At 40.1% G+C, this 21,948-nt stretch overlaps 1 protein-coding gene across 1 annotated transcript in view; it reads right to left on the reverse strand.

Annotated features, from left to right (window-relative positions):
• DHRSX (dehydrogenase/reductase X-linked) overlaps window positions 1-21,948 on the reverse strand; it is a 161,968-nt gene that overhangs the window by 21,132 nt on the left and 118,888 nt on the right. The window contains exon 6 of the mRNA XM_054654665.2: window positions 8,612-8,819. Within this exon, the coding sequence (XP_054510640.2) occupies window positions 8,612-8,819 (208 nt within the window). The remainder of the gene's footprint in view (window positions 1-8,611; window positions 8,820-21,948) is intronic.

Consider the following 21,948-nt stretch of genomic DNA (forward strand, 5'->3'; position numbering starts at 1 on the left):
AACAATACTGAGTAAATCTCATCCTGAGACACAGCCAGCCTCAGCAAACTACTGCTGGCTGCAAGGATGTGACATGGCTGGGCTGGGGCTCACAGTGCCCCTTGCAGCAAAGCCCTGGGAAAACAGGCCTGCCAGGCACACAGCACCAACTCTACCCCCTGCTATTAATTCAAAAGGTAACAGATATACTAAATTGAGTAAAATATTGTAAGTAAGTTAAGCTTGTAAGTTGCTGATGGCTAGCTCCAAGACTTTGATGACCAACTAGGAGACATGACAACTCAATTTTTCAGACCCTGCCTGAGCCTAGGACCAGCAGCAGCACCTCCTTCCTATTTCAGTGACAGAAAAGTAGGTCAGCACAATGGGCCAAATAAATACCACTATAAATCCCATCTCTGATAAGCTGTCCAAGTTTGATCTTGTTTTATTGCACATTGCTCTGGTTTCATTTAAATCCTCTTCTGCATATGTTCTGTATTTCCTGCAGAGTGCCTGGTCTGTGGCAATGTAACCTCTGTGGTTACTTCCCTTTTCCCCAGCACTGAGATGGCACCACACAGATGTAGTCAATTTGCCCTGAAGAGACTCACAGACACAATTTAAACAGAATGTTTAAATATGTAATAGTGTCCACAAACCATTAGCTCTTGAGAGATTGAATTAATGATGCATTTGTGCCACATCTAGGATCAGGCTCCTTCTAGAAAAAATGGGGACTAGAGGAACTAAACCAAAGTCCCTTCTTGTGTTTCCCTATTAAAATCCACCAAATCCCAAGTATTTAGCTCAGAACATAATGAAAACAAAAATAACTTCTACATCACGTAGTACCTCGGTAGTCTTTCTACAATGCAACACAGACGTTTGTGGCTTGCAATCATAATCATTATAGTCATTACCAAAGCCAGAGCTACTCCTGTGACTTCTGAACTAAAAGTTTTCACAGCTTACAAATTGGGTGGCAGATGATCCTATTTTATTTAAAAAAGTGTGTTTTCTGTTTGCAGTTCATCCTCAAAGAGGAGATGGTGCTTGCTTCCCATGGCTCTCCCTTGTTACAAACATTAGGCTATTATAAATCTCACAGGGAGTAGACCTAGCTGTTGTATTGCATTGCACGTAACTACCCATGTAAATGCATGGCGATATCTGTGTGATAAACTGTGGAGGCACACCATGAATTGTAAACACTTATGAGAAATGCATTTCATAAGTAACTGGGATTTCCTCACCCAGGGCTGCTGTAGTGAAGGCACACAATAGATTATAAACATATATGAGAAATACATTTCATAAGTAACTGGGATTTCCTCATCTCTAGCTGCCCACGAGCACATTTCCCACTTATATGGGAAATGGTCTAACAGCTGAGAGCTGCCATTTGCAAAACCAGATTGATAGCAGATTACTTGTGCCCCAGATCCAAGAACAAACCTTTACAGTTCCTATTCTCTCCTGTTCATATCCTCACATCCAAAATCCTACCACCTTCAGTTCATTAAAAAAATAAACCTAGAAAATTGACATTGTGCACCTTTGGAAAAGATTCATCTTAACCAACTTTATACAGCATAGACATCTACAGCTGAACTAGTCACCAGAGGACCCCTTGTCATTCACAGGGATAAAATGCCACTTGAAGGACTTAATTCAGCTGTCCAGCTGTAGATATTTATCTTAGGATAAGACATGTCCTATAGTAGTGACCATGAGGAAACCACACCTCTGATGCTGGCATTTATATTGCAGAGATTTATGAACTAGGAGACCTGTCAGAGGTGACTTCCAGGCATAAATGCCATAGACCTCTAGAAAAGGGGATGTTTCTGCTTCTTGGTAGAACCTGACATTTTATGTCAACCTTTGAAAACTCAGAGAAACCACCAAAAATTGTATCTGTGTTGTTCATGGAAGAATTTCCTTACTTCACACTGAAAGATTTTTCAGTCTCCTTCAATGACTAGTAGCTTATAGACTGTCATATTCAGAGAGGGGGAAAGGAGAGCCTGTATATCTCCAAAATCTCCTAAAATTATATTTCACTGTAGTGGATAGGGTCTTTAGGTAATGGGGCTCTCCAATACAAGTTTGTTTTTTTTTTTTTAGGGACACATAACTCACAAATAGCAAAGCAATGAGGAATTTAGATAGACCATATACATATATATGATTTTGCAAATATATGAATATATATATATATATATATATATATACATGAATATGCACTCCCTACAACTTACTCTTCTGCATCTTTTTATTTTAATTCCAAACTGCTGCTCACTCATAAGCTAATTGGGAGGGTTTTCCAAGGGAAACCAGTGATCTTTCTTCTTAACTCTGTTTTCCAACACATTCACATGGAAGACAGAAACTGCCTGCAACTCCTGTTCCTACCCTTGCTGAATGGGTCATTTCATTGGGGCTGGGATTGTTTCCTCTCTCTTTTGTTCTTTCTCTGAGAGATATACTGATGAGAAAGAGTAGTGGCTGCTCTGTATCCTGCTGCCAGTGTGTTCAAGTTTCCAAGTAGTGTTATACTCCATGACCAGAAGAAAACAGAATTTTAAGCACATAGTGATTGACTTAGTACTTCTCTGATGCATGAGGAAGAATTACAGTAGTGTGATGCTGTAACCCATAATTTAAAAGATTGTGTTAATGTTCCAGTGGAAATTTCAAGATTCTCTAATTTCCCAATCTTTCAGGTTCTTTTTTGAGACCTTTACTTTAGAGACATCAAGGAGGCTTTCTTTTAAACTGAGAGGAATCGGTCCAGAGTCCCTGATATGTGTTTGATCCACAGCAAAATTATCCCCCTTTTTTGTGTTTTTTCCATTTTCAACAAGTCTAACTGGGAATAGATTACCACACAAAGTTATTAATCAAATACTTAGGAAAGTACTGCAAGGAATAGATTGATGAATGGAAAATGTCTTTCCTAACTAACTCTGCGGTTTCTGAATATGAAACCAGTTACAGATTACAGGATGATAGGTTCTGATGTGCTAACAGTGGTTAGGCTCATATATTTTCACAATTTCTTAACTGTTTACTTATTCTCACCCCAGTAAAGCAATGGAGGGACTATTTTTCCCACTCTTTTGGATACAAATTTAAATGCTTTCACATAAATAATCTTCCTGGGCTGTCAGGTTAAATCAGCAATCCTCTGACACACCAGAGTTAAGGATAAACCCTCTCTTACATAGTAAGACACAGTGTCTGACATTTCAGTTGCTTACTGAAATGTCCAAAACAATTTCACACAGTGCAAGCATGGGTTTTCACATAGTGCACAGTGTAGTTTTAACCTGTTTTCCTTTAGACCATTTCCTAGGCTAAAAAGGGTGAATCCTGTAGGCAATATTAGACATAGAGACAGTTTTCCTGTCCTGTGAACAATTTCAAAAGAGGGAAGACAATCTTCCCCTTTCACACTGTGAGAAGGGAAAAAAAAAAAGAAAAAAGAAGGGATGCTTATTTTAATTAAACAACTAAAACTGCAGGACAGGATGTGAGATGCATCTCTGTGCACACTACTTCATTTTTTGCTTGCTCCATGTCTATGTTTCAGCCTGTTCCAACTGGCACCCTTCAAGAGGAAGCTTGGGTGTGGTTTGGGGATAAATCACAGCAGCAGCTGCTCCACATAAGTTATAAACAAGAGCTTCAACATCCTTGACTCCCTGTGATGCACTGTGACATTATCCCAGCCATTTTGTGCTGTCCTCTACAGCAACTATACGCTCCTTTGTGTCCCATACACTGAGGCAAGCAACACAAATCCTTCATTTTCCTGCCATCAAAACACCCTGTCACAACTCTAAACGTGTCCCTTCAAATAAATATTTTAACCACTTAGAGATTATAAAACATGCAGAAAAATAGTGATATCTTGGGATGTAGAGGGGGCACAGGTTCAGGGGAGACCAGGGTCCAATGCTATTTATGTGTGCACTGAGGCCTAGCCTGTCTTAGAGGGTCTGATCTGACTTGGAGCAGGCACACAGGGCTCTGTGTTCAGAAGGCTCTGTGCTCAGCAGTTACAATAAATAAAGCAGCCAAGCTCCATCCACATACCCCATAACAGGCAGGACCTGGACACTTAACCAAGTCCAGGAGTTCACATACAAGGAAAAAACCCAGATCACCAAGATTTGGGAATTAAACAGTAGATTATTTACTAGCCTTCTAAGGCTGGTTTCCTCATCTTTCCCTCTAGAATCACTCTATGGCTGTACAAATAATAAAATACTTAATAGAAAAAAGATACCTATGGCTCTGAAAGCTTAAATCCCTGTACCAATGTGTAAAAATGGTATCTGCTGAAAGACCAGTGTTACTGGATTCAAGCAGACTGTTTTCTTCTCTATGTTTTTGACCAGAAAAACCTTTTGTAAAAATTAACTGCAAATTATACGTTTCTGCAAGTTTTCATTTTTGTGAGAAAGGCCCAGATTAGCTTTATGTGAGGACCACACACTCTCATGCACAGAAAATGTTGATGCTGATGAATTGCTGCTTTCAGCTGTGGGATTTAATTACTCTCATTCTCTTACAGCTGGTGTTATTGTGTGGTGATGTGTTTGTCTTCTGACACCTGGGGGGTAGGATGAAATAAATTTACTATATTCACAGTGCCAAAGGGACAGTTTGAATAAGAAATGCTGCAATAAGACCTGCACGACTATGTCCTCTGGCATGAATGATGAATCCAGGTCCTTTAGATCTTGTTTTCTAGACTTGCTTACTGACTGGAAGCATTTTTTTAAAAATGTTATAGGAAAATTACACTAATGTTAAATCTATTTTGACAAGGTGAAGGAAAAGAATTAGTTTATATTGACTGATATCTATCTAGCCTGTGTTCCTGAAGCCTTTCCCTTCATTTTTACAGGCTGGCAGGGTCACTAGTCCTACTCATTTTCAGTTTGTCAGGCAATAATCACTTATCTGGCACTATGTCTTTGGAAATGACAGCTGAGACAGGATCTGATGCAAAGCCTTCCTTCCACAATGCCTTCCTAAATACCAATCTGAGCTGGCTGAAAGGACCAAATACCCTATATCTGGTAATGACATGTTCACCAAGCTTGTCATAAACAAGGTTTTGGGGGGTTTTACAACACTGCTATCTGTCAAATGTCTCTACTTTGATGCCATAATGAAGTCATACGAAGCAGAACAGTCCCTGTTATCGGACATTAATGAGAGTCAACTTTTTTGTTTTGCTCTAGGCATTTTAATTGTATCACAAGCAGAGACCATCTGGTTTAAGAATGAATATTCAGTATCTGCTGCAGATGCAGAAATACTTGGGAAGGAAATGGTACTTCCTGGTTTCCAGCCTGCACGGTACCCAATGCTAAAGCTGGTGTGTTGCACACGTAGCTAAACTGCAGTTTGATGCTCAATTAATGACTTTTCAAGTTATTACTATCTCATTAATTAGTTAGTGTTTCTTAGTTTGGACTTTATCTCTTCAAAAAGAAGATGAATTTATGTTAAAAATTACTGAAGGATGACATGCTTCATTGCATCCTGCAGAAGACTGTGTCAGATCATCAGGCTTTATTTACCAAAAAGTCATAGGGATAGAAATATATTTTTTTGAGTAATAAACATAATTTGTCTCTTGTGTGACAGGTGCAGTCCATGTTTATGAAAAATACAGAGAAAACATTTGAAAAGTGCAAATTTAGAGTACCACAGCAGACAATAACTTTTCTGAGAAGGAATTGAGCTGAGAAAGAATGAAAATGTTACTTGTAAAGGGCAGACACCAATTTCACAAACTTTATGACTGTCACCAGAACCTTTAGTTTGGTCTATCTTATTTCTACAGAAATGTCTCTCACTGCAACTTGTGGGGGCAAAAACACCAAACTGATTTGGCCAAGACTTTTCCGAGCCATACATAAAGTCTAGAAGATAATGCTTTGCAATTTTAAGAAAATCAAGCTGTTAATACTTTGAGTAACTTATGCATATGTATCATGGCCTATTTACAAGACTGCAAGTCTATTCATTTAAGTACCTAAATATCTTGAGGTGGCTCCAAGGCGGATGTTGAGCCGACAGCCTTGTCTGCCACACTTTTGAGCTGCCTCAAACATGAGCAGCCCAGGGAAGGTGGGGGCCAGGCTGCAATCCCTAAGAGGTATTTGACTTGAACATGACTGGCACCAGTGCTGGCAGAAATGCATTGAAAAGTAGTGGGGGCTCTGCCAGTTTGTTTGGAATTAAATCAAACAAGATGTTGACTCTCTCCTGAGGGAGTGCAATGTGATGCATTTCCTCACCAAAGCTCTCTGGGCTGTGCTGGCTCTCAAGAGTGCCATGTTTCAGTGAGTGAAGCAATTTCCAGCCCACATTTAGAACCCACTCTGGAATACTTCAGGGTGACAATAGTTAGTTAAGTCAATATGATTAAAGAGCTATCACCTCATTTTCACTGCATTACTTCCATAATCCTAGAAGGAAGATTCATATAAGTGCTCAGGAACAAAATTCCAGGGGAGAAAAAAATCCATACTACCAACAATCAGCTAATATTACCAGACAACTGAATTTTCTTGTATTTTCTTTCTTACTTTTCTCAGGGGAAATTTACCCTAATGCACGAGACCAACACAAGACTCACACAGGCTTGAATGTTGAATACTACAGCCCTCAGTAGAGCACTATTAAAAATTCCAGGCAGGCTTTCAATGTGAGCTTGCTGTGGAGCGAAACATCTCCTTGTGATGCCAGTCAGGGCACTCCTCTGGGCTGAAGTGCTCCCAAACACACAGATATATCCTAAGCAACAAGCAAAGAGTAGGAGTTGGAGCTGTAGCTCAGAGGTCTAAGGGAGGATGGGAAGAGGGAAAATAAGAATTTCCCTCTCCTCTGGCTTTTGGGAAAAACACATTGAGCGTTAGACAAAAATGTGAAAATCGCAACCTCAATAACTGAAGCATTCAGATATCCAGAGCTGAGGTGGTTCTAACTCAGAAAGCAATTGATACATTTGCTTTTCAGGCAGTAAGGGCATTGCTCTTCCATACAGATCAGTATGTCTGTCTGTCACCTATTTCAAGGCAGAATTTCTTTTGAGCAGTATCACATCCAAAGAAGAAAGAAATGATAGAACTGTCAGTGGCAGGGCTGTTAGAGTTGTAAGAATGGGAATCCCTCTTGTAATAAATCATTTTAAATGTTCAATAACATCCAATTCAGTGTCTAAACATCACCAGTATAATACAAAAGTGTCTCCTGGGCACATCAATAAAACTAGGAGAGACTGAGAACTGCAAAAAACAAGAGACTTGAAACTCACTCTCAGTGCAAGAATTTTGTCTCTCCAGAGGAAATTCTAAGCACAACCTAAAAATCTACATGAAACTTTTATATTAGGAGGGTGAAGTAAGTCCAATGAAAAAACACTGCCACTCAAGACTGATATTTAAAATGGCAATCACAAGAGGGAAAACAGGTTTAATGGACATGGTTTGGCAAAGCTGCAGTCTGCTTCTTTAAGAATGCACTACAGATTATGAGCATTCTTATTACAATTTTATTGCAATATTCAAGGTGCACTCAGAAGAATCTATTTTTTTTAAATATGGGTTTATTTGTTTGCATCTTATTTTAGTCACTCTTCCAGCCTCCAGTTCATTTCTAAAATGAAAGCAACTGATATTTCCATATCAAAGTTTAAAATTAATTTGCTTTGTGGGACATGCTCCTTGATGTAAAATACTTCATTTTAATTAGGACATTTAATTTTCTCTAATGGAATCAGGTTCCATTTACTTAATCCAAAACTACTTTCTGAAAGAGCTATAAGCAGTACATTCTCTCAGCACAAGCCCTTCAAAGGCCTGTGTGCATGAGGAGATTTCACCTACACAGCTAAACTGATTTCAGCTTAATCTGCTTCCACCCCTAGAAAACATTGCCCATAACTGAGTCTGCCCCACTTCTGGGTCAGTTTTATTAAACAACTTTTTGTTTCCTAGAGCAGATCAGGACAGGATAATAAAAAAATCAAGTACCATACATTACAAGTATGTGTTAGAATGAAAAATCTAATTAAAAATTGTCCCACCTCACTGATCACAAGTGTCTGGACCTCACATCCTGGAGCACAGCCACCTCCCACTGCCACTTTTGTACAACTTTCTTCTTCCCTTTGTCCTCCTCTCTGTAACATGTTGTGTACATGTAGACCATGCCAGATCCTGTCTGTTTCTCTTTAAGAGAATGAACAAGTAATTTCTGAGAAACACTTTGCATATTCTGGCTCCCTGTTAGGGTGATGTCCTGCCCCCATGCACGCACAGAAGCACGTGGGTAGATCAGGGCAGAGATTACCAGTGCACAGGCAAGGACTGTGAAAGGCATTCCCTTTCCCTACTGTGGCAGCTTGCTCCCTCCATCTAAAATAAATGTTTGTTTGCTGGAAAGCCTGTCTTTATTGATTTTGTACATCTCATCAGCACAGAGAAATGCAATAAATAAATGCAAAAAACCATACACTATTATAAACTCTGAAACACCTTCAACTCCAGGCCAACTGCAGATTTCACAATGCAGGAACAAAATGATTTTAAAAATGGAATACCTTGAAAAATAGCCAGGCTGTCATCCATTTGACCACTTTCACAACCCAAAAGACATGCTTGTAGAGCTCAGTATTCACTACTCCAGGGTCTACTACATTAGCAGTCACATGGCTTCCATTTGCAGTCAGAAGATGCTGTAGTCGATAGGTAAATAACACGAGGGCAAGTTTGCTTTGGGCATAGGCTCCATGGGGTGAATACGAACATCTGTACACAGGAGAGAAACAGAGAGGGAGATGCATGTAAAAATAACCAGAAGGAGAACAGAATTGCACAAACATCAAATGTACCACATTTTGCAATATTCAGATATACACTGAGTCGTCAGAAGAAACAGCTTATCACTGTCAGGTGTGTTGTTTACTCAAGTCCTGGTGATTATTCCATCAGACACAAAGTCTTATTTATAGCAGGGAAAAATATTAAAATAAAATTACACAATACCTGCCAGAATCTCTCTGTCAAACTCTTTAAACCAGAAATGCTGAGGCATCAATCTCTAGGCTATCATCACCTGGAGGCCCTTAAACTTCTCTCCCCTCTTTCACTCTGCTCTTTCCAAACATACACACCCCATTCCCTGTTAAATCCATGACTGATGATACTACTTCTTCTTGCTATTATTATTTTTACTTCATCAGAACCTACTAGTTGAAGGCTCCTATGTTGGGAGCAGTACAGATGAGTAAGGTACTCATTGCAGCTGCCCTGGTCACACACCAGATTGTGCACAGCTAAGAGATGGATAGAGCAAGGAGAGCAGCTGCAAGTGTAACCACAGTTTACAGCCTTTGAAGCAGAGATGGCTGCCAGGGTCCGTGCCAAAGAGGTATGACAAAGGCACACAAATTCCAGGAGTTACAGCAAAACATTACCTGTTGAGACTCCTGTGCACCTCTCTCATCTGGATGTCAAATGTGCCTTTCTTTCAAGTCAGGCTTTCTAGGAACTGCTCAGTTGAGTTTCATTGCATGCACGCAGCAGTACTTTATTTTTTTAATAAGCCAGCTATTTTCAGGCAAATTAGCAGGTATGTCACTTAAAATGCTCTTCCTGACTGAGGCCTCAGCACCACTTCCATAAATTCCTATGCCATAACAATTCAGTCCTGTAATTACCCCAGCCTCTCATCTAACCTTTTTTGTGCTAAGCAGAACCCAAGGGATATGGTGGCATTACAGACAGCTCAGAGGCAAAGCAGGCAGGAGCCTAAAGCAGCAGGCTCCTGGGAGCAGTGGAACCACTCCACCCCATGCACTTTGCCTCTGCTAAACCTGGGGAAGTGATGCTGCAGCTGCTCCCCATGTGGAATCAGGGGTTAGGGCCCATGCAGCAGCAGAACCTTAAACTGTTGGTGATAGAGAGGCACCCACCCAGGAACAGAACTCTCTTTCTTCGTTCCTTCCTTTCCCCTAGATATTGTCCTATCTCTGTGGTGGCTGCAGCTACAGCTCCATCCTCTACACCTTCACCCTAAGTGCAAGAAATGTCCAGACTAGGGATGCCCTTACTCTGCAGGAAAGCCTGCCTGTGATTTCCCTGGCTGCCATGTGCAAGTTTTTTATTTTGAATGAATAGTAAACATATGAATTCATTTTGTTACCTCATACTTGTTGAATATCTTATTTATAATATCCTGTGCACTTCATCACAGAAAGCCCTGGATGTTAAGAATCAGGCTGACTCTCTACAGAGGTATAAGGCTACTGTAGCAATTTAACTGTCCATGTTATCTGCAAGGACTCGGAGACACCACAGTAAAAAATACAGCTTAGCCACAGGAAGTAAAAGACAACAGACAACAATACAACAATACTGAACCTCCAGTGCATCTTTTTTTTTTTTCCTCTTTTTTTGTACAAGCAAATCACAAGCAGTCTACAAAACCATGATATGAATTGAGGACCAAAAAGGACAGCTGATCATAGGTGGCCCTTGCACCAACAGCCTCAGCTATACCGTGCTGGATAACATACCTTCATTATCATAAGGATATCACCTGCACCTTTGGGCAAAATGGGCTATTTAAAGAGTAAAGAACAATCACTGCATGAATATAAAAGTGACTTGGTATTAGTCAGGAAATTGCAGTTACATTTTAAATTCAGTAATATCCATGCTCTGATCTGAGATGCTCAAAATGTCACCTTATGCTTCATGCATATTCCAAACCCTTTAACTTGAAGGACCAGATCCTCAGCTGCTCCAAGCTTCTCCTGTGCACAGCCACGTGGGGCAGAGCTCACACTACCCATGGGAAGCAGCATTCATCCCGAGCCGCCTCCGGCAGCCAGCTGGCAGCTGCCCCTGGCACTGCTCCATCAGCGCAACCATTCCCCACTGAACACAAGCTGGGGCACGGGACGGGCTCCCGAGCTGAACCAGAGTCATCTTGTCTGGCAAGTGGCTCACAGGGAAGCAGAGCTGGGGACTACTCTGACTTGTTCTGCCTGGGTCTAGTCGGGCCTTCAGTAATCTTCAGATGCCAGGCAGGAGGATGCTGAAGGCTCTCCATGACTCCCCATTCCCATATTTTGTGTGAGCGCTGTTTTGACTTACCTTGTGGAAATGAAGCATGAACTACAAGGGCTGGATCCTCCAAAGACTTATATTTTGCATAGGTATGTATGTCAGAGAAACATGAGTGCTGAGAAGATATAAAAGCTACCCAATCAATGAGGAAGCCTTTTATATCACAGTGCAGAGATGCAAATGATCTGCAAGGCAGCCAGGAATCAGACTTCAATAAAATAATATAGATATGAAGAATATAAAATTAGATACACAGAGCAAAAACTTTTGGCAGAGGCCCTAAAATGATTAGCTTTTCCCTTTCTGATTTCTGTGTGTGTGTTTTTTGCTTTCCAGGAATCTGACATCAATGGACTACATAAGACAGAGGAATAACACGACACAGAGCTGATGAGGATTTCTGTTGAACAACTGTTTTTTGTCAGACCCCATTTTATTAGAATCAAGTTGTTTAAAGGCCACATTGAAAAAATAAATCAACACTGGTTATTTGACTTCATTACATCCAGTGTTGACTTCATGTATCAGAAAAATAGGCACCTGAACTTACACCACAATTCAGTCTCCTAAGTACACACATGGAGAATCGCAGAAGGGTTTGGGTTGGAAGTTTAAAGATCACCTAATTCCTCTAATCTACCATAAGAAGAGACAACTTTCCACTTGACAAGATTTCTCAAAGTTCCATCCAGCCTAGCTTTGAATGGATGGGGCATCCACACTGACTCTGGACAACCCATTTCTGTGTCTCAACATCCCCATCATAAAAATTTCTTTCTTTTGCCCAATCTAAATCTACCCTCTTCTAGTTTAAAACCATTAAATTTATTGCTCTTACACATTGAATTATCTGGCTTTAAAGCCTATGCATCTAAATCTAGCCTCTCTTGGCACTTTATGTTCTGTATGCACTTTATGTTCTGTATACAATGAATAAAAGTATAATTGCATACTAAGTAAAACAATATTGATGTTATGCATTTCCACATTTTCTGAAGGTTCTAAAATCTTTCCAAAATCCAAAAGTGCATACAAGAGGCAAACCATTCTAGCAGAACACAGCTTACCAGCAAACTGTGCTAGCAGAGCAGAGCACATGAGGTGCCTGTGATAGTTGGACTTTTGCTGCTTTGAGGATACAGGACATCAATGCTTTACAGCCAGGCAGGCAGACTCTTAAGCAGAGAAACTCTGCCTCCTAACCAGGCAACCAGCCAGGCAAAAGACTGGTAGCTCCCAGCTCCCAGTGGTACATGTGGGTGCTGGTCAGCCAGCTAGGGAGATAAGGAGGCACTGGTGTTCAATGCCCAGGGATACATCCTAATAAATACTGCCCACCCAGCCTGGGCGATGCCAGACAGCATGTGCTGAGGTATGGCAAGCCTGTACACAGTCAGCAGCTAGGAAAAGTGGAGCAAGGACTTGGTGGGAAGAAGTTGAGTGGGGAAGCAGAGCATGCCTGGCATCAGAAGCTTGGAGAAGGTCATGCTCACTCCCTTGTTTCAGTGGGCCTCGCTGTGGACCACTCTTCCTACCACAGAAAACAGTGGCATGCCCCAGAGGATGCTCCTCCATAGCATTATTTTGTTGAGTCAATGCTGATAAAACAGGGCAATACACAACTCACTGAATGAAAAGTACAGGAGGAGTTAAGGCAGGCAGAATTTAATTTTTTGCTTTGAAATCTCTCCAAGAGAGCACCAATACACAAAACTTTCTTCTTCCTTTAAAAATAATGTTTTCTGGATTTTATACTGATGGATAAAGGGTCAGGTTAAAGCAGGTTCTGCATTTTATGTCCAAATATTTTTTTTAGCAAAATTCTTACTTCTGGCTTAAGATATTGTGCAATATAAGCTACAGGTTCGACTAACTACTATAAAAATTCAGGAGGAGAAAATAAAGGGATTGTTTTGAATTTTTGCAAGAAGAAAATAAGTAGGTATTCCGTTCTAGAGTGAGTGCCTTGAGGTTTACTGATTATTTTTTTTTCTCCTTCTTTTTTTTCCTTTTTGTCTCTTTTTTCTTTTTTTTTTTCCACCAGAAGCTGATTAGCTGATTTTGCTGCTTATCTCTATGGTGCTGTCTCCAGAAGCAGTCTCCCTATGGAATGTATTTTCAAAAAGTAATGAGAAGCCAAATTTCAAACTGAAGCCTGCAGTGGCTAATTAGGTGTTTAAATATGGACTCAGCTGCTATCCCAGTTTGAAAACTGAAATAATGTTTAGCACATCTCTTGGCAATCTTGCTTGTTTCTCCTCAGGCTGGCTTCAGTTTTCTACAGTGGTCTCCCGCTAAAATCGGCTGATCCCATGTTTAGTAAAGAGCATTAAGTGAGGTCAGAGAACCCACTGAGCTACAGGGGAAGCTGTGGTGCCCAGCACAGATCACTTCCTTCACCCTCCTGTGCACGGGGCTCTCTTGCTGCTCTCAGCTTTGCCACCCTCACTGAGGGCTCCTTTCGCGTTGTGCACACACCCAACAGACATCATGGACTGACGGACAGCACTCTGTGCCCCACCACAGCTTGCTTCAGCAAAAGGCTCTGAGCACCTGTGACCATCCTGGCTGGCACACAGATCAGTTTAAGCCAGCCAGTGGAGCTTTCCTGATGTGAACCTTTCACAATTGTCTTGCACATCATTCTCCTTTCACCCATCACCGCTCCCCAATTCCCAGGGTGTTAATTTACCTGCAGGGCAGAGTGCACCAGGATCAAACTGCAGAGAGCCCAGCTGCTATGTGCTCCATTAAAAGACAAGTGATGCAAAACGTGGCTGACATGCTGGGCTTTTTAATGAAAGGCCACACAAAATTTCAATATATGCCTTAGGATGAATCAGGGAATTAAGCAAAACATAGGCTTGCTGTATTAAAATGACTAAAGCTTCCTAATGATTTATGTATTAATCTTGCAATACATCATCACCATTGCTTAGTCAAGACTATAAAAGTCTATTATTAAACACTCATGAGGCTTTCACAGTCTTAAATTTTCTTTCTTCAGGGAATGCAGCACAAGATTTTTCAAGTTTTGACAGATTTTGCAGCTTATTTTGAAGCAGCTAGGAAAATATATTGGAAAATAAACATCTTTACTGTTATCATAAACAGTTTCTTTCTCTTCTCTTATGAAAAAGCTTGAGTCCTAAATATTGTTTATTAGATTAAAGCAGGCTTCCTGGCAGTACTACATATATTCATCCTGTGAACACGTTTTCTGAGTCTCATTAATTGTGATTTTTCTCTCAATAAAAACCAACCAACCAAATAAACAAACAAAAAACCGCACACACAAAAAAACCCACCAAAAAACAAAACAAAAAAAAAACCCACCAAACAGAAATCTCAAATCTAAGGTATTAACTTATGTACTTTTGAGATGTTGCTGCAGTTATGTTTTGAACAGCAGCTGTCCTGTTACCAACTACTACTATAGGCTATTGCACAGTCATTCATGTATGACTGGACATTTTGTGTGCACCTGAGCAACTCCTCATGTACTTCTTCATGTACATTTCTTCAATATATGTGATGTATAACCTTAAAAAAATCAATTTTGACAGTATACATATAACAGTTAAGGTGGCTGAAGCACACACCTTGAGTGCATAAGGAATGCAGTGTTAGGGACTCCTGAGGAGCCCTCATGACCCTGTGATGAACTTGTTCAAAAGGAAGGCCACCAGAACAATAGATGAAATTAATGGTACTACATGAGGTAAAAAGGAAATCTTTCATGTCCTAATTTGTGGCATGGGGGTTACTTAAGCAGTCATAGGCCAGTGGCAGAAAGGCATCTTGCCTTTCATTCCTCTTCCAGCAGTGAGCTCTTCAGTTCCATGTGTTGCTCACACACAGCTCTGGACAAAGCCAGTCTTTGGCTGGCATCTTTCAACTGTAAGAAAATGACATTTTTCTTCCTAAAGTTAGAATATAAGGATAAAAGCCCAGAGCTGGGAAATGCTCTCTCTCTCTAACAGGTAAAATGTGGGTGATGGTCTCAGTAACTGATATCTCAGCAGATCAGTGACTCCTGCCTTGTGCTTAACCCTCCATGCAGTAGAAGCCACAAGGTGGAAGCTGGGTGGTGTTTTGGTTTTTGCTCCTTTCTTTAAGCCATGCTTCCCAGCTTCCAGCACTTCACTGTATAAATACATAGCATTCAGTGACTAGCCCCTTCTAATAACCTTTAGGAAATGCAGAGGGAACAAAAATTAACTTACTGTCTCTTGAGGACTACATTTAGTAAAGAGACATAGAATGTCTTTATTTTAAAATCATTTATGAAAGGCAAAATAAGCCAGGGCTTGTCATCCAGGGTGTTACTGTCATCCAGATGGAATCAGAGCATCATTTTTCATTTGGCTGATCCCTAGTCCTAATGGCAGGAGGTGAGATGCTGAGAGCTATTCTGATCTACTGAGATTGGCTGTGTGCAGCTCAGTAGCTGTGTGCTCAGCATAGCTCTCAAATGCACATAAAATGAGCTCAAAGGCTGGGCTTCTCAAACTGTCACCAGAATCAGTACCTTCAAAAAGTAAAATTTTTCTGTTTGTATACAGTTGGTGTTAATTTCAGACGTTTTGGATTATTTTAAATATCAATGTCAAATTCAAGTTATAATTACTGTAACTCCATTCTTCTAGGAAATATATGACTTTATTTAGAATAATATAAATTGCCACTTTTCTACAGTCAGTGCATTTGATGCAGTGTTAAGTATGTGCTAACAGCTGAAGTATCATTTAATCATAATAGTATCCCTTCATTCAATTAAAAATCTCCATTAAACAAATGAATAAGTAAATATACAAAAGGAAGAAAGGGTTTGCATTGCTTTACCTACGAAAAAGATCACAGCTTCAAGACCTACATTCTGGGTCTTCATGACCCTTTTGAGGGATGGGGAAACAACAAAGACACATTTCATATTATCTCTGGGTAATCTGGATCTCAGGTTATTGAAGATTGTGACACATCTTGTATGATTATCTATAGGATTATAAATGGGGGGAGGTACTCTCCATCCACTTGTGGAGAGCTTCCTACCTCTCCTGCAACAGAGCTTTTGAGTTGAAGGAAGTAATGGGGGGTTTTAAGGTTTCTTTGCTTCCACCAGAATGGACATAGGACCACAAAATCCCCAGCAATAACTTGAACAATCCAAGATATTCTTTAAAAGTATCTTGAAACTGGTGTAGACTTTTGCAGATGAGTTGCAAGTTCTGAGCTTTTCATTCTGGCCCTCAAAAGGAACTGTAGGGTCTGAATAAGCATAATGAGGTTCTGCCATTTCAGATCCAGCACAGCACACCTACTGTGGCTGGCAGATTTACAGTAGACTATCTTGGTGTATTTGCAAAGATAATTTAAGGTTTAATTGTGGTGGGCTCAACCCACTGCACAGCCTTGGATTTAAGGAGGAGCTGAATGTGTTCTGCAAGAGCAAATATTAACCACACTGAAGGACTGGTCTGTCTTACCAGAGGAAATGTGCCTGCAAAATAATTTTTCCTTTGAGATATCTGTAACTACTGTGCAGAAAATGCTATGCCATCAATCTTTGTTTACAGAAATAACAAAAAATTAGCAAGTCTGGCACAACATACTTTTGAAAATCAGTTTCTGCTTGTTGAAACAATTTAACAACTGCTTTTTAGAAGTTTTCTTATGTAGTGAGAATAGGAACATCACAACTTCAATCTGAGTGATAGAAGTGACTAATTTCCCAGTTAAATTATGAGTTAAGACAAGGAATAAACTCATAAAAAAGTCAGTTATTTGTTAAAAGCCATCACAAGAAGCCTTCTCTTCAGCTGGAAGACCTTCCTAGGTTAAAGAAGAGATACAGCTGAATGCCAGCAGGTACCAGAGGAATTAAAATGTGGGAGTATTCTGCATCCACAAAATGACTGACAGTCCAGACACAGCATAAAAGGTTTTTGCTCTTTGAGCATGTACATCAACAGCATCACTCATCCACTGTCAGAAGTCAGGTGGGATTTAAATAAGCTTTAAATATGAAAGGGGCCTGTGAAGAGGGAGGGTCTTATCTGAGGAACATAAAAATGTCAACTTGAGCAAAACACAAAAACCAAGAAAGGAGTAAGATACAAAGCAGTCTTCAGCCAGCATTGCAAAGTGGTTATTTCTAAGCACTGTAAAGGACAGTGTCAGCAACCACTTTCTCCACCATTTGGCCTTAGAGCTGAGTTTTGGGGTTCACTTTATAAATTTCTCAACACTGTGTCACCCTGGAATACTGTAAACAGGGATCTGTAATAGAAAACCAAGCATTTCGTAAGAAGGGGCATGGCATGGCCTGGGACCAGAATGCTTAAGACCTCTTACACTTGCAGACATGCCAGAACCTAGTGAAATCTGGCAGGTTTAGCTTTCCAGGAAATGACAAGAAGTTTCATGTCCTGAAAAACAAACACAGTCACAGAGCTGCCCTGCCCCAGCCCTAACTGAAAAAAGAATGTAAAGAAACTGCTGCCTTGACAGATTGATTGATTGATTGATTGATTGATTTTTTTGTGGCAATTCAGGCACTGAACATGCTCACTGCTCCTTTACCATCACTGTTAAAAGCTCTTGAGCTTCCCCTGAAGCTACTGTGAGCCTCAGTGCTCCTCAGTCTCTGTCCCTCTTGGGAAGCTGAGATTTTGCTGTGTACAGCCCCTCTCCACCTCTCATGGCAATAAAGGCTGGGCTACCACAGCACCCAACACATAATAAGAACAGAAGAAATGCAGCAACAAAGCTACAACTGTATCAGACATTCTGGCAGTATTAAAATTCCCGGGGGCTAAAATATTTTATGTTTACAGAGATTCATTTTACTTAGAAAGCACAGTTTTCACAACACATTTTTATCAAGAGCTTGATTTAATCAAAAGACCAATTTTTCTTCACAGGTGTGAGTTTCAACTGCTTGGTCTGCTTTTGAACAGACCAAGCAGTTGACCAAGTTCTCCTTCTCTAAGCATAGAGGTTTAGGATGAGCAATAGAGAAAAGGTTAAGAGTTAACAAATCACAGAGGCAGAAATCTGCCTTCAGCTCCCTGCACAGTACCTCATAATCCTTAATGCTTGTGGCAAGACATGGAATGTATGGCTATGAAGAACGAGGAACAAAGCAGGGCTGAACCTAGAGGGGGTTTCTGAAAGGTGAGCTGGTAATTTTGACCATTTCTCTTAACACATTATTCCAGGGATTTACAGGCATGTGTGCCAGCCTTCCTGCTGCTAAGCAGCCCAAAGGGCAACTCCACTGACAAGATACAAGGAGGATGGTGGTAGCTAAGGCTTGAGAGAAATGCTTAAAACATTGGAATAATCACCCAGGACCAAAACTCCAAACTTCTAAGGTTCATTCAGCCTTAATGAGTCTTTTTGCTGACAGAAAGGTGTTAAACTAACCTTCCCCTCTCAAAGACAACAAGCTCTCTCTCTGCTCCCAGTTCTCCAATCCCTTTTGCCATCTCTATCACATGAATGCAATACATTAAATCACCATAGAGCCATCTTGCCTCTCTGGAGAACAGCACATCTGTGACAGTCACTGTCCTGAGTGCCACGCAGAGCTGGCTCCTCTCACCCAAGCCGTGGTGCAGGGGAGAGGCTGGGCAGCAGGAGCACCCATGTCTCACATACTTCCCAGCATGCTGCTACTTTGAACTAGTTCAGAAACATCATGTCCTATTAAACCAATAACCATTATTAACAATCCTTTGTGAAGAACAATAACTCTTTTAGACAAAAAGGAACTTAACATTGTGACAACAAAGTAGCTACACTTAATATCCCCAAATACATGTAAGTCTGACATTACCTTTGTGGTATAAGTGTTACAATCTGTTATTGTTCTCCAGAAGTCAATCAACCCTAAAAGCATTTCGATTAGACAGAATGAAAATGCATTGGTGAATGTAAAATGACAGCTTTCTGAAGTTGGCATCCTGACCTAAATATTTCTTTGTCATTGGTTGCAGAGACAGATAAGAATGGATAAAACACTTGATGCATTTGAGCTAGAACTCTGTCTTTGAATTGATGAATTGGTCTGCTGATACAGTAGCCCATTTATTTTTTAAATTAACTTATAGAATTTGAGATCTGTGCCTTCCCCAGAACACTCATTTTCCAGGCCAGTCAATTTTTGCAATTAATGCTAATTGCTGCAAACACAAGGGATCATTTTGCAAAGCAGCAAATCCTTTTGCATTTATACAGAAAGTATTTGGCAAAGAAGGACTTATGTGCATGGAATAAGCATTTAAATACTTATCATGTAACTCTATACAGGAAAACTTGATAACCTGCTGGAGGAAGGACATGTCTAAATGCATAAAACAGTGTACTGCAGCTGGCATTTGGTCCTGTGAAGGCAACATGATTTATCTTGCAAATAGAACCAGAATATGCAACTGAAGACATCATGCAGAAGCTGCTTAAACAGCTGAACTCAAACAGAAACATATATTCCATGAGTTAAATAAAACCTATGATAATATGTATCTATCTAATGTTCTAGAACAATCTTTTATGATTACTATTTCTGTATTTTTTCCAGCATTTTATTGAACAACAGTCCAGTGACATAGCTCTTTAGATATTATTATGAAAGACTTCTATACTGGCTAAATTGGATTTACAAAAAAGGGGTAATAATGAAAATCTCTCCTACTTCCTTTTACAAATTTTCCTTTATTATATAAAAAAATAGAAATATACCCAACAGTGCTATGCTACTACTCTGAAGCTGCTACAACAGCTTCATGTTTGTTTTTGCTTGAATTTAAAATGGTATAATTCCAGTTCTTCCAATCAGAGAGAATTAAGAAACTTTAAGTGACAGATCAACGATGAAAAGCCACTGAAGGAACTAATTGGGTGTTTAAAAAAATAGAAGCCTTTAATTGGAAAAAAATGTTGACTCATCAAACCATTCTTAGTAAAAAAACAATCTATTTTACACAAATGTCCAGCTTAAAAAAAAATAAAAAGAAAGAAAAAGAAAAAGTAATTTGAAACTGATGGAAATACTTGAAAAGGATGGTTTAGAAATTAAATATTGGGAGTTTCAGTTTTATTGTCATACTTCAAAATCTGAATACCAAAGTACTCATAGGGATAATTAGGAATAATTTCTAAAAATTATTTCAGAACACTGAAATCAAATGGTTTGGTTTCAAAAATGGATAAATATTTTCCAAAAGTAATTCAATATCTTAACTTTTACTTGCTGTTCATGGAAAATATTTTCCAAAATTTCAGTAATGCTGATAGAAAAAAATCCTTAACTTTGTACCCAAACTTAATACAAAATTTTTAACCAACAAACATCACATACATGGAAGAAGATAGGAAGAAGGACATCCCTCATCCAAGAACAGGAGATCTCCAGACAGTTTGCTAGGCAGATTTTCCCATCAGTACCTAACACTTCCTCTTACAGTTCTTCCTCTTACTTGTTCTCTGCCTAACAGAGGAGATTAACTGGAGCTGCCTGGTCTCTCCACAATCTTCCTAGGTCTAAGGCAGAGCTGTTTATCCTATTGTACACCAGCTAGGACACACATGTGGCAGCTGGGAATTTTGGAATTCTTTTCATTTAACTTCTATTGTCTCTGACATGATTCATGCACTAGGGCTACAGGGAAAAATACAGAAATTATATCTAATATATTATATTCAGCTTAGAGAGTTTCAAAAAAAATCAGCTCCTTCTGCAGTTGGGAAGCAGAGGAAAGGGAGCAGGAAAGTGTGACTAACTGTTCTTGAATATACAAGAGATGTGAACCAGAAAAGGAGCTGTGTTACTGTGGCTGGGGAGTTCATAGATCTGTGAATCACAGCATTACAGGGCCCATTTGGTATGCAAAAAGAGAGGATGATGAAAGGAATAGTTAGTCATGGAGAAAAAGCTAGACAGAACACACGAAGATGCTAACCCCTGGGAAAGGAGCATATTCAAGTGTGATCCACAGCCTGGGAAAGAGAATACAGTCTTTTTTTCTTTATTTTCCCAAAAATACCTTCTTGTTTTGGTAGGTAGAGCACTCAAAGGAGTGTCCTACACCTCAGCCTTGAAAGAGCACCATGAACTCAAGCCTACCTCAATCCAAGTGGATGGTACACTATTCTTCAAGCTTTTGCTAAAACCAGACAGCCATATTCTCTCATGACCATGCTTCTTTTCTCCTCTCAGTTTAGAAAGTATTATTAAAGGCAGGCAAAAGAGGAAAGAAGGCCATGCTGGCTGTGCTGCTGGAGCACACAGTGTACAATTCCTCTGCATGGTATTGCTGAAATCACCCCTGTGGAAATGCTTGCAGATAGGTTGTGTTTCTCTTAAACTTTCACCTCCCTGAAAACAGTCGTGTTCAAAGTAGGGATGAAGGGGAATGATTTGCCTCAGGGATCCCCTTGTCGGCTCATGGGATTGCTGTTGAAAATGGTCTGGATCTAAAAGACCACAAAGGCGTTTGATGTTCCTCATATATAACCTTCAGCAAAAGAGCTGGGAGAACAGTCAGTGCTCTTGTGCGTGTGCGTTTGCATTTTCAATAACACACATGAAACAAGCTGTGCCCTGCCTGCTTGGAACAAGCTCTATCCTGCCTTGATGTGCCCATGCCATGTCTCTTCCATTGCTCTGTGTGTGTGTGTGTGAAGAGGAAGGGCAGGAAGGGGGAGAAATGGCATTCATAGGGAAGAGATAGGAGAGGGGCTAGGGGAAAAGATGAGAGGAAGATAAATGGAGAGGAGGAGATAAATTGGTGGGTAGAAATAA

The sequence above is a fragment of the Agelaius phoeniceus genome, chromosome 2 (assembly GCF_051311805.1).
Source record: "Agelaius phoeniceus isolate bAgePho1 chromosome 2, bAgePho1.hap1, whole genome shotgun sequence".
Classification (NCBI taxonomy): Eukaryota; Metazoa; Chordata; class Aves; order Passeriformes; family Icteridae; genus Agelaius; species Agelaius phoeniceus.